The 12017-nt window shown below is 36.1% G+C and overlaps 4 protein-coding genes across 4 annotated transcripts; 3 read left to right on the top strand and 1 right to left on the bottom strand.

Annotated features, from left to right (window-relative positions):
* Positions 1 to 421: 421 nt before the first annotated feature.
* On the top strand, positions 422 to 1934 carry LOC111877921 (transcription factor MYB1R1). The gene is made up of 3 exons (XM_023874424.3): positions 422 to 941; positions 1165 to 1373; positions 1495 to 1934. Exons 1-3 carry the CDS (start codon positions 659 to 661, stop codon positions 1807 to 1809), a joined length of 807 nt encoding a protein of 268 aa, XP_023730192.1. The 5' UTR covers positions 422 to 658; the 3' UTR covers positions 1810 to 1934.
* Positions 1935 to 4053: 2119 nt separating this feature from the next.
* Positions 4054 to 7364, bottom strand: LOC111877920 (serine/threonine-protein kinase AtPK1/AtPK6). Its single transcript, XM_023874423.3, has 6 exons — positions 6386 to 7364; positions 5317 to 5399; positions 5097 to 5217; positions 4846 to 5019; positions 4649 to 4756; positions 4054 to 4575 (listed from the first exon to the last, which is right to left on the bottom strand). The coding sequence occupies exons 1-6, from the start codon at positions 7016 to 7018 to the stop codon at positions 4264 to 4266; spliced, it is 1431 nt and encodes a 476-aa protein (XP_023730191.1). The 5' UTR covers positions 7019 to 7364; the 3' UTR covers positions 4054 to 4263.
* A 245-nt stretch (positions 7365 to 7609) lies between these two features.
* On the top strand, positions 7610 to 10041 carry LOC111877919 (uncharacterized). Its single transcript, XM_023874422.3, has one exon. It carries the CDS (start codon positions 7743 to 7745, stop codon positions 9864 to 9866), a length of 2124 nt encoding a protein of 707 aa, XP_023730190.1. The 5' UTR covers positions 7610 to 7742; the 3' UTR covers positions 9867 to 10041.
* A 1251-nt stretch (positions 10042 to 11292) lies between these two features.
* LOC111877895 (uncharacterized) lies at positions 11293 to 11724 on the top strand. Its single transcript, XM_023874399.1, has one exon. The coding sequence runs from the start codon at positions 11293 to 11295 to the stop codon at positions 11722 to 11724; it is 432 nt and encodes a 143-aa protein (XP_023730167.1).
* Positions 11725 to 12017: the final 293 nt, after the last annotated feature.

Here is a 12017-nt window from a genome sequence, read left to right as displayed (position 1 = left end):
AATATAATAATTTTCTTTCAGTATGACCAAATATAAAACTTAAAATACAAATAAAAAATCTAAATCCCCAAAAATATAATATTAAAAGTTTTAATGTATAACTATTTACTACATAGTAATAATTATAACATTAAATATGATATCCATTAACTACTAAAATAATCAATATTCTTGAATGCATTATTTACAATCTATTTATTTACCTTAAAAAACAGCTAAGCATGAGAAACGTTGGTTTGACTTTGACTTTACAGCATGGTCATATTCAAGCTGAAGGAGTGTGATTCGCGGACAAATAAGCATCGTAGCATAGATTGCCACGTGTATGAACGCTATAACCACATGGATAATGGAACCCACCTGTCAATTTTAGCATTTTGTAATTATTTATATATATATCCCACCTAGACCTACCCATCCATCCCCAATATCGTTATCATATGCATCTGTTCTCCACCGATAAAACAAATAAACCCTGTGTACGGCCATCTGATTCCCTCACCCGACCTTCCCACAGATAAGATTAAAGATTATCCGGTGAACTCGGCATTAATTTCGAATATATTTTCATCGTTTTAGTACATTCGGTTTTTGGATTTGGTAAGTCGCAATCGGATTGTCTGATTGATTGATTGCTTGATTTTTGGTTGAGTTGAGGATGATGTCAGAATCACACTCGATGAACGGTCAGAACTCCGGCGATGGTGGCTCCGGTGAGATCATGTTGTTCGGAGTCAGAGTCAAGGTTGATCCGATGAGGAAGAGTGTGAGTATGAACGATCTCTCACAGTACGTACAGATACAGCCTGCTACACATGGTTCGTCTAGCAATAGTAATAATAACTTTGATGGCTCCACCGCGGTTGCCGCCGATACCGGTTACGCCTCTGCTGATGATGCTGTCCGCAACCAATCCAATGGCGGACGAGAACGCAAACGAGGTTAGATCTCGATTTTTCAATCTCTCTAATATCTTTGATTTATCTATTGTTTATCCGTTTCTGCATTTTTTTCGCATTTGATTGAGTTTGCGTTTGTATTAGATTCTCCTTTTGTTAGTGGAGGATTACGATTTTGAATCTCTGATATTGGAAATTGATTGTTCTTGTTGCGAGCAATTTCAACATTTCATAATAACTGATTCTATTATAATTGAAAAAACAGGGGTTCCATGGACGGAGGAAGAACACAAGCTGTTTCTGTTAGGTCTGCAAAAGGTAGGGAAAGGGGACTGGAGGGGGATTTCAAGGAACTTTGTGAAGACACGTACACCTACTCAAGTCGCAAGCCATGCTCAGAAATATTTCCTCCGCCGGAGCAACCTCAACCGCCGGCGCCGGAGATCCAGTCTCTTTGATATCACTACTGATTCAGTGAGTCTCATCACATAACAGATCTGAATCTAAATCTGTAAATCATTAATTACTTGTGTCACTCCAACATATCAAGCGATTATAAAAGTAATCAATTGGTTTTGCGGATGATGATGATTAGGTTGCTGCTATCCCAGTGGAAGAACAGAAAGATGATGAAGATAACAAGAGTCAGCAGATATCTCCTCTAAGTGGATTCCCAATGGCAGCTTTTTCACCTCCATCACCACTACCATTAATGGAGAACCAGATGAAAACTGAAGCTTTCTGTAATGGTGGTCAATTCAATCAATCAACAAGGACAAATGAAAAAAATTCATTGTCACTATCTCTCAACCTCTCTCTGTCTTATGATAACAATCGAATGGTGGATTCTTCCGCGTTCCAGGTCATCCCACCCTTCAACAATGGAGATCGTATGATCAGTGTTGGTTAACCATCTGCAAATGAAGTGAAATCTGCAGGTAGTTAGTTTTTTTTTTATATTTTTGTTTATTTTAATCTAATACTTTATCATGTACAGACCAGGATTTCCTTAAATTATCATCATGTTTGTTATAATTATCGTTGTTGTATGCATACTCATCAGTCATCACATTATCTATTATGCTATGCAAGTAATGTTTTGAAAAACACTACTTACATCTTGGTAAATCCAACGCTTTGAATACAAATCCAAGAAATTAAAAGCAACCGACATATAAAAAGGAAAGCGTATATTCTGTGGTTCTAAAAATATATGAATGGCCAAATTTCGTTCGCGGCCATCAATTTAATTTGATGCGGTTGCCAAAAAAAAATCTGAGTGGTGATTTGGTTTTTGCATCCGTATGATTCAACTGAAGTCCATTCCTAGCAATTACTAGTTACTAGAGAATAGTTGTTTGTGGTGTGGAATCATGTGTTATTTTTCTTGGTTTTGGTTGGGTAATGGGATCATATACTACCATTGATTTTAGTAGAGGCACATTAATAACATTATAGTTTTAATATCATTATAGAAGATTATAAATTATTTAACCATATCATGTACGTTCTTCAGCTCATTCACTACTTTTTTTGAGATATGAAACCTCATCTTTAGTAGCTATAAACTCAACTTCAAAATTCAGATTCAATTTGATATGAATCATCAATCCATTTGCCAAAATTTACACTTTTTTATCTTGTTTCTTTGGTAACAAAAACAAAATTTAAGCCGATAAAAAAGAAGGTTAATTTGAAAAGAACAAAAAACCTATTTGTAGAAAAAAAAAATTGTCAAAATCAGACATACCAAAGAATTAAGAAAGACTCTTTGTTAGTGTTTTTTTTTTGAAGTACAAATTTGAGTTGGGAGGAAGCAATCACAAAGAATCCCGTTGTTTGTTATGAAGATAGATGAAACCGAAGCTTAAGATATTTTTTTCTTGGAGAAAACTGAGACATCAATATTATATAACCGATTCGTGAATTAGGTTATTGATATAAGTGAGGGACAAAACACGTATGAGAATACCTCATTAATGATTGTCCCACTTAGGATATTATATGAGCAAAAACTAAAGAAACTGGTCATAAGAATTAAATGCGTTATTTTGCAACAAGAAACATTAAGGACTAAATATATATGAACTGAGAACTATATATCCTATTAAGTTATTTTTTTTCCTGTTTAACCTGAAAAACAACAAGTTCAAAGACTTATTTTGTAAAAAAACAATAAAGACTAAATATACAAAAACTAAAAATGACCCGGATAAACTAATTTTGAAAATTAATCATAACTATTGAATGAGATTAGATCAAAAGTTGGATTTGTATGATGGGAATTAGAATATGAAATTATGAATGAATGAGGATGAGATGTGGGTGTGGTGGTAAGATGAGAGTGGTAGGACCTAACTTTAAGTTAATGGTGGTTCTTGGGTGATTTTTTGTCTTGTGCCATTTTCATCTTTACGTGGGTGGTTGCCGATATTAGCATTATTCTTAGTAGTGTTTTAGATATTTAAGAAATAAGCAAAAATGTATTTTATTGACTTTTGTTATCACAATGCCTATGGAAAGTAAGTTTTGGTTTACTTTATTTTCAAAAGTAGAGGCTCAAATCTTATCTCTTTATCTTGTAACCAAGAACAGCTGGGACACCTACGAAGCCTTTTTTAACCAATGACTTCCCACTTGGAACAACTTCATTTATAAATAAATAAATAAAACACTTTACAGCTTTCACCTTCAAAATTACAATTTCTCTCGTTTCTAGGCTAATTAGGCATCAGATTCATAATACTAACATTTATAAAAGTACACATTTATTTATCTTTGAAAAAATACAACGATTAAGAGGGTATTAAGTAGAAGATGACCCAAAACACCTATTTTGGGTTTACAATTTCAATTGATAACCTTGTGCCTTTGTGGCTAAACACACGTTTTAATGATATTCTTAATATCATTTCCACTAGTTTGACTAAAAAATGTACAAGATGAATAAGAATTTATAAAATCAAAGAAAAGCCAAGTACCAAAAAGAAACTAAAGTCCATAGAATCTTGAAATCCACAAGAAAGGGAATTCCAGCAGATTAAAAGCGACCAAGTTTTGAGTTGTTCAACGACTCCTCGTACTATTTGTTTTAATTTCTAGGCAACTTCACATGGAGATGGAGGAGAGCAAACATATCTTAACAAGATTTGACTGGATTGGGGAGTAAGTAAATTGATTAATTAATTGTTTTTGTTGAATTACACTTACGAATATTATGTATTTAATTAAGTACAAGCATGTGGGACAACTTTGATTAAAAGAAAAGTCTAAAGATAAAAAGATTCCATTTTTGCATCAATCCACATGATGAAATGACACTTGTTTCTTCACGTTAAATTGAGAAGGGGGCAAATCGACAAATTCACAAATCTTGAGGGGTTGGTTGGTTAGGAGGAGATGAAAGCCAAGGGTTAGGTGCCACGTAGGTGTAACCATGGAAATGTTCACCCGCTGTTGGTGTAGGAGCTGGTGAGTCATCCAGGGGCATTCCTGTCCAACATTTGTCAAAATTTTCAGTGCAATCTTCTCCACTGATATCTGGCTTGAACTTTGGTTGCAACTCTCTCAACTCCAATTTCTTCCAGTTTATTGTCCGAAACCATTTATGGCTTTTAATATCATCACCTCCTCTCGCTCCACTTCCCAACCTCATTAAAGGATCCTTCTGCAACAACTAAACAAAACAAAACATATTTTTAATTTGTATTATGAAAAATTTACCAAATTATATTTATAGCTTCACTTACTCCTTTGAGCAAAGAGTGAGCTTCACCACTTAATCGTGGTAAGAGCTTCACTTTTTCATTGATGATCTTCTCCTGAAGTTTCTTTCTGTTTGAATGAGTAAACGGTGGCTGAACATAATAACATCATTACAAAAATTTACAATTACAATCCAACTATATAAAATAATAAAATAATAAAATAATAAATTTTTTTTTACCTTCCCAGTTAGCATTTCATACAAGAGTATTCCAACACTCCACCAATCTGCATTTTTGTTATGGCCTTTAGAAAGTAATATTTCAGGAGCCATGTATTCTGTGGTCCCACACATTGAGTTTGATCTGCTTGATTCATCAATCTCCTTTGCCAGACCAAAATCAGTCAGCATAACCTGAAACCATAAATAATAATAATTACTTTTTAATTTTTTAAGGAAATTAATTAATGGAAATTAGAATTAGTAGATACATGGCCATCAGCATCCATGAGTATGTTTTCAGGTTTAAGGTCTCGGTGCACAATTCCATTCTGGTGAAGATGTGAAACAGCAGATACTATCTCAGCAGTATACACCCTTGCTTGATCCTCACTACCCAACATTCAAATTCAACAATAATAATAATAATTATTATTTTTTATAAAAATTGAAATGTAAATAAATTATTATAAACAAATAATCAATGCGTACCTGAAGATTCCTTGTCGGTATAAGTGAAAGAAAAGATGGCCTCCGTTTATAAAATCCAGGATCAAATACAGCTTTGTTTTTGTCTGCAAGAAAAAAGAAACCAAAAAAGTATAATTAATAAATTAACAAATGAAAAGGATCAGGTTCAAGGGTTTATGTTGGAATTGGAATTCAATTCCATTCCGGTTCCTGTTTTTGGTTGCAATTGAGTACGAAATTAACTTTTCTTAAAGTCATGGAACTCAATTCCAATCGTCCCTCATTTGTGTAAAGGACTGATATACACTTCCTTTAAAGCTACATGTCTTCTTTTTAAAATATGTGGAGCATATAAAACAAACAATAGTTCACAAAAAATCAATAACCAAAATTTTTGTCATTTGTGCTTTTTTGCATTCCAAATCTTTTGAGGGAATTATATACCAAAGAAAATATTTATTTTTTTTTAAAACTTTTTTTATTGTGGTCATTTACAAATTCATTTTATGAAAAATCTCGAATAAATAAGCATCACTTTTAGATAGAAGGGTAAAATTGGTTTTTTTTTTTTTTTTTTTTTTTTTTTTTTTTTTTTTTTTTCATATTCAAACTGTTCATTCAGTCAAAAAAAGAAACAGACTTTTTTTTTATACAGCACTCATTCAGTCCTTATATCAAAGATTTAAAGTAATTTTTACATCATGAATGGGTAGAAGACACTTTATCATGCTTCAAGTTTTCAGTTAAAGCTATAAGGTTGTGGGACATCTAGGGAGCTTTTGTAATGATGTGGGGGTGAATAAGGTCATTTGTGATCAAATTTATCTGAAAAACAAACTAAAACCTATTGATGGCAAAAATGGACCAATGGTCATCAGTGTTTTGACTCAAACATTTACTATTCATTGCATGATTTGCATCTTTCCCTACATAATTGAGACAAGCATCTTCCAATAGAACAAAAGCTTAATAAAGATTACCAAAACATCTTTTAACTAAAACAACCACCAGATGGAAAATGTCAAATGTGCTATGATGTCAAAGATTCAATGAAAAAAAAAATCCTGAAAATAAGAACAAAAGTGAGTACCTGAAAAGAATAACGAAGCTGAACAATGAAAGGATGAACTACTTTAGTTAGTATATCCCTTTCAGCCTTCATATAATCAACATGATTATTTTTTATGATTGTGTCCTTCCGCATAACTTTCATGGCGAATATCCCATCCCCAATCACAGCCTCGCCCTCACCATTAATCACGCTCCTATCCTTCCTTCTCACCTGAAATACCTTGCCAAAAGACCCTTTACCAATAACCCTCATTATTTCAAAATCCCCAGGTACGATCTTGTAATCTAGTCTACCCTTCCCTTCAACTTCGTATTCCTCCTCTTTCTCGACTTTGATTAGATCGTCGTCTTCTCCGGAGCTCTCGAGATCAAACTCATGGTGAAAAGCAAGGGATTTGGAGAGGGTGTAACGAGGGGAAGGGCCAATGAAGGAGTGGGATCGATTGTGGATAATTTGGGGATCCCCTATGAAGAGGTTAGGGTTAGGATTAGGATTAGTTGAAGATGATGAATTAGGGCCAAATACATCGGCAAAATCGAAGTCTTGATCAGTTGATGATGGCGGAATTGTGAGGTTATTGAGCTTGCTTGCTAGCATCGAGTGTAGGGTTTTCTTCTGCTGAGCTGTTGTTGAACCCATGTTCATGTTCATACTTATCGTGTTCGTGTGTGTGGGGATGATTTTTAGAGGAAGAATCCTGCCAAGAACTGATTCAAGGCGGGGTGGGAGACTTGGGATTACATTTTATAAACACGAGAATTTCTTACAGATCCCAGAAGCGATATCGACGATGGAGATTGAGGATGATGAATAACAAGACGATAGTACTGCGATGCAATTGTGTAGCATAGAAGTAAGGTAGAATTTCTGCAAAATAAACAAAAGAGACAAAGTGTTACCCCTCTTGGATGATCTTCGAGAACTAGAGTTTAGAGTTTAGACCATGGGGGATGGATTCTATCGATATCTAATATGGAAGGAAATATAATAGTATAATACACCTTTAATACACCTTCTCGTAAAAGAATTTTCTGTTTCTGGTTGGGTTCATTTAATCGGATTTCTCAAAAAAGTAGCTATTTTTGTTTTCTTTTAGTCTTTTTAACTTATTCATTAAAATGATAATTAAATTAAATGATAATATGTTTTGAGAACGACAGAATGTACCTAAAAAATGAAAATACCTCTACCTAATAGTACCTATATACAGTCAAAGAGTTAACAAAAAAAAATCTTATTGGTGTCCAACATGATATTTATAAATAAATGGTCGTGACATGACAAATTAATTACCTAAAAACCGAAAAATCAATAATATTCAGTATATTATTATGCAACAAATTTTATTAGAACCAGATAATTCCTCTCGGATAAGATGGCCACTATTACACTATTCCCACTGTCACTTGCCCACAGCAAAGTGCGAACCCCAAACATGAAATCCCCGCATCTTATCATCTTCCTCGTCATCTTCTTCATCAACGACTCGATCGCAGCTGACCCTGCTACCAGCATCATCTTCACTACACTCGGCCGATCAAGGTATGCCTTCGATATATTCTCCCTCCCAATTGACACCACTGGCACTGAAATCCAACTTACCGATGGCAACTCCGTCAATTTCAATGGCTACTTCGCCTCCTCCTTCAATGGAAATCCCATAACTAATCCTACCTTTGTTGACCCACAATCCACCCACCTCGTCTATGTCACTGAACGCAACGGATCATCCTCCATCTATCTCGACTCAATTTATCACTCTGGTGTGGACAGCACCAGAAAACGTTCGGTCCTTGAAGCTGAGTTAACTCGTTACCAACACCGTCTCGTGGGAGGCAGCGGCGGACGGATTTCGATGAAAGATAGGCCGAGTCTGGTGGGTGATTTCTTGGTATACGTGTCGACTCATGAGGAAACAGGTGTGGGTCGGACGAGTTGGGCTGCGGTTTACTCGACTCAGCTGTCAACCAAGGTAACTCGCCGGTTAACACCTCAAGGAGTAGCCGATTTCAGCCCGGCTGTGTCTCCGTCGGGTTTGTGGACGGCGGTGGCTTCTTCCGGAGAAAAAGGTTGGGGTGGGGAGGTGCAGGAACTCGATACGGATATATATGTTTTCTTGACTCAGGACGGGTCAAGACGAGTCAAGGTGGTGGAGCACGGTGGTTGGCCGAGTTGGGCAGATGAGTCGACGTTTTTCTTCCACCGGCAGAGTGACGATGGGTGGTGGAGCATTTATATGGCGATTCTTCCAAAAAATAAGCTCTTCACGGTTAACTCGGTGACGACTCAACGAGTCACTCCACCGGGTCTCCACGCGTTCACCCCAGCTGCTTCAGTAACCAAGAAGAATATTATTGCAGTAGCAACCAGGAGACCCGGTTCAGATTACCGTCATATAGAGCTGTACGACATCGTTTCTGGTTCATTTAAGGACTTGACCCGGTCAATTGCTCCACGGGCCAATCACTATAATCCATTTATATCACCAGATTCATCCCGGGTCGGTTATCACAAATGTAGAGGGTCGGGAAGCAATAGTGAGGTGATAAATAATGACATGTTTCTTGAAAATATCCAAACCCCAAAACCCCGGATTTCCCTATTCCGAATAGACGGATCATTTCCTTCATTTTCACCCGATGGAAATCAAATCGCTTATGTGCGTTTACCAGGTCTTTACGTGGTTAACAGTGACGGGTCGGATCATCGAGAGATTGCCCCAGATATTACTGCATTTTCAACAGCCTGGAACCCCACCCGCAAAGGGGTGGTCTACACAAGCATCGGACCCACCTTTGCGAGTGAGGCCACTGACGTTGATATATTCGCAGTAGAAGTTGATAAAGATGAACCGACTTTTACAAAACTCACATTCGGTGGACAAAACAACGCGTTTCCGTCGGTTTCACCCGATGGAAAATATATTGTTTTTAGGTCGGGTCGATCAGGCCATAAGAACTTGTACATCATGAATGCCCTTGAAGGTGAAAAAGGTGGTCTCACCCAATTGACCAATGGACCATGGTCTGACACAATGTGTAATTGGTCTCCAGATGGGGACAACATTGCATTTGCGTCAGACCGTCATAACCCTGGTTCGGGTAGTTTCGCACTGTATATGGTCCACCCGAATGGGACCGGGCTCCGACAGCTGATCCATAGTGGTTCGTTTGGACGTACAAACCACCCATGGTTCAGTCCGAATGGAAAGTACATTGTATTCACTTCGGATTATGCGGCTGTTTCAGCAGAACCAATATCCAATCCACATCACTATCAACCGTATGGAGATATATTTACTATGAAATTGGATGGTTCGGAGTTGACCAGATTGACACATAACTCGTATGAAGATGGAACGCCGTGTTGGGGTCCTAAGTTTATGAAGCCCAAGGACGTTGAGTGGCCAAAAGGTGAGGAAAAATGCTCGTTTGAGGATTGCACGTGGTTGGCGATAAGTAACTCACGTGATGGTGAAAAGATCCAATGTGGTGGTTAAGGAGTATTTAAATTACTTTTGTAGTAGATGTATCATGCACAAATAGTGTTTTTATTAGTACTCCATTATACAATAAAAGGTTGTTTTAGGATGAGATTCAGATATATAGATAATGATATTTTCATAATGTTATCAATATTATAATTAGAAAAATGGTTCTTATACCGATTAAGAATGTTTATTTTGAACTATCAGTTTTGATTTCAATATAAGATATGATGAATAGCACTATATATTTTCATATGGTTAATTAAAGCAACAATGTAATTTATCAATATCAGTAATGAAATGTATTAAAGCAACAATGTAATTTATTAGTTTAAAATGAAAAATAGCAGCATATTTTCATTTACGTTTTGCTTACTTTATTTCCTTTACATAATTCCGTTCGTTTATTATTTTTTTTTATAAAGACATTGTACTAATAAAAAAGCTAACCAATAATAACATTGTACTGTCTATTTTTCTATTTGAATAATCTATAATATACCATGTTATAACAATGAAAATCATTTTATACTTGGATTACGTTGTTATAATTGTGTAAATTCTTCAAAATACAAAATTGTTACAAAATAAATGAATGTAGGTTGCTATAATAAACAAATAGTAAAACTATGTTGTTCTTTTTCTTGTAGTTAACTTTGTTTTTGCACCTTTTTTTTTTTTTTTAATTTTTATGTTTGGACTAGTACCCGGGACTTAAAACATATAATTGAGAAATTTAAAGGATGTTTTTTTCACATGATGATTTTGGAAGCGATGAAATAATTCAAAGGAATCGCAAATGAATTGTAATCGCTCGTACATGTGGTTGGAAGTAAAGCAATCAAATTTAATAATAAAACTTTAATGAATTTTTAAAGCTTCACTTAAAATGAATTTATTTTATTTTATTTTATCCCCTATTCTAATAAATAGGTACAAATTGTCCACGTGGCAGTCAAATAGCGACCCCCCATTCGATTTTTCCCAATCTTTGTCATAATGTTAATTTCCGATATTGCCCTTCAAGTAACCAATCGATGCCTAAAAATCTAGACGTGAAATTGACTTCTTTCTACAACATTAAAAAAATGGAAAGTAAATAATCAATATTTAATTTCAAAAGATAAACATATCTTTTGAATATATGATGCTTATCAATTCCTAAATATTAGTAGAATATAACATATCTCCATATATATTTGTATTTATTGTAAATTGATTGTGATTAGCAATTTCCTAGAATATCTCTTTGTATATCCCTGTAATCTCTCCTATTCCTGCTGTATATATTGAGGGCTCCTCATATCAATAAGATCATCAAGATTCATAGATTCACATGGTATCAAGCTAAGAGCCAAGTACTGTCTCTGAACCTTCTGCAACAACTACGGCTGTGTAGTCTCCACCTTCTCTCCCAACAAGTCATTACCCTTTCCCTATGGGTGACAAAACCGATCCTAACACCACCAAAATCATCCATCCCGTTTACATTGTTGCAAACATTCAAAACAAAGTCAGAATCCTGGATGGAAAGAAGGTAACCTACTCCTCTTGGGTTAAGCTTTTCAAACTTCATGCTTGTGGATACAAGGTCCTCTCCCACATTGATGGAACCACACCCCCAGCCAAAACAGATGAAGACTATGAGTCTTGGTCTGAGATTGACGCCATTGTTCTTCAATGGATCTACGGGACACTCTCAGACGATCTCCTCACCCGTGTTCTTGAACCAGATTCAATAGCTTACGAAGCTTGGACCAGAATACAGAATATTTTTCTCAATAACAAAGGTTCTAGGGCTGCTGATCTTGAACATGAATTCAACAACTTGACTCTTCGTGCGATGCCCTCTCTTGAAGATTATTGTTAAAGATTGAAAGAACTCGCTGATCAACTCAACGGTGTTGATTGTCCGGTGAATGAAAAACGCCTCGTACTTCAGCTTGTTCGAGGCCTTCCCACTGAATACGACCCGGTCGGTGCGTATGTCAATCAAACTCTGCCCCCATGGGAGACTGCGTGCTCTATGCTTCAGCTTGAGCACCAACGTCAACATGCTCGAGATTCTCTATCCCCTGCCGATGTCGTTGCTGCTGTCACCCACGAGCCATCAAATCCCCCTCCCAATTATCCCAATCGGCGTGATACTTCTGCCCCAAATCG

Source organism: Lactuca sativa, chromosome 4 (assembly GCF_002870075.4).
Source record: "Lactuca sativa cultivar Salinas chromosome 4, Lsat_Salinas_v11, whole genome shotgun sequence".
Taxonomy (NCBI): Eukaryota; Viridiplantae; Streptophyta; class Magnoliopsida; order Asterales; family Asteraceae; genus Lactuca; species Lactuca sativa.
This window is presented reverse-complemented; position numbering and strand designations above follow the sequence as displayed.

Excerpts from the sequence above, each read along its gene's own strand:
- LOC111877921 (XM_023874424.3), top strand. The coding sequence starts at position 659 with ATGATGTCAGAATCACACTCGATGAACGGTCAGAACTCCGGCGATGGT. Across the intron at positions 942-1,164 it reads CGGACGAGAACGCAAACGAG|GGGTTCCATGGACGGAGGAA; the intron begins GTTAGATCTCGA and ends TTGAAAAAACAG. Across the intron at positions 1,374-1,494 it reads TTGATATCACTACTGATTCA|GTTGCTGCTATCCCAGTGGA; the intron begins GTGAGTCTCATC and ends GATGATGATTAG.
- LOC111877920 (XM_023874423.3), bottom strand. The coding sequence starts at position 7,018 with ATGAACATGAACATGGGTTCAACAACAGCTCAGCAGAAGAAAACCCTA. Across the intron at positions 5,400-6,385 it reads AGCTTCGTTATTCTTTTCAG|ACAAAAACAAAGCTGTATTT; the intron begins GTACTCACTTTT and ends TTTTTCTTGCAG. Across the intron at positions 4,757-4,845 it reads ATGAAATGCTAACTGGGAAG|CCACCGTTTACTCATTCAAA; the intron begins GTAAAAAAAAAT and ends TATTATGTTCAG.
- LOC111877919 (XM_023874422.3), top strand. The coding sequence starts at position 7,743 with ATGGCCACTATTACACTATTCCCACTGTCACTTGCCCACAGCAAAGTG.
- LOC111877895 (XM_023874399.1), top strand. The coding sequence starts at position 11,293 with ATGGGTGACAAAACCGATCCTAACACCACCAAAATCATCCATCCCGTT.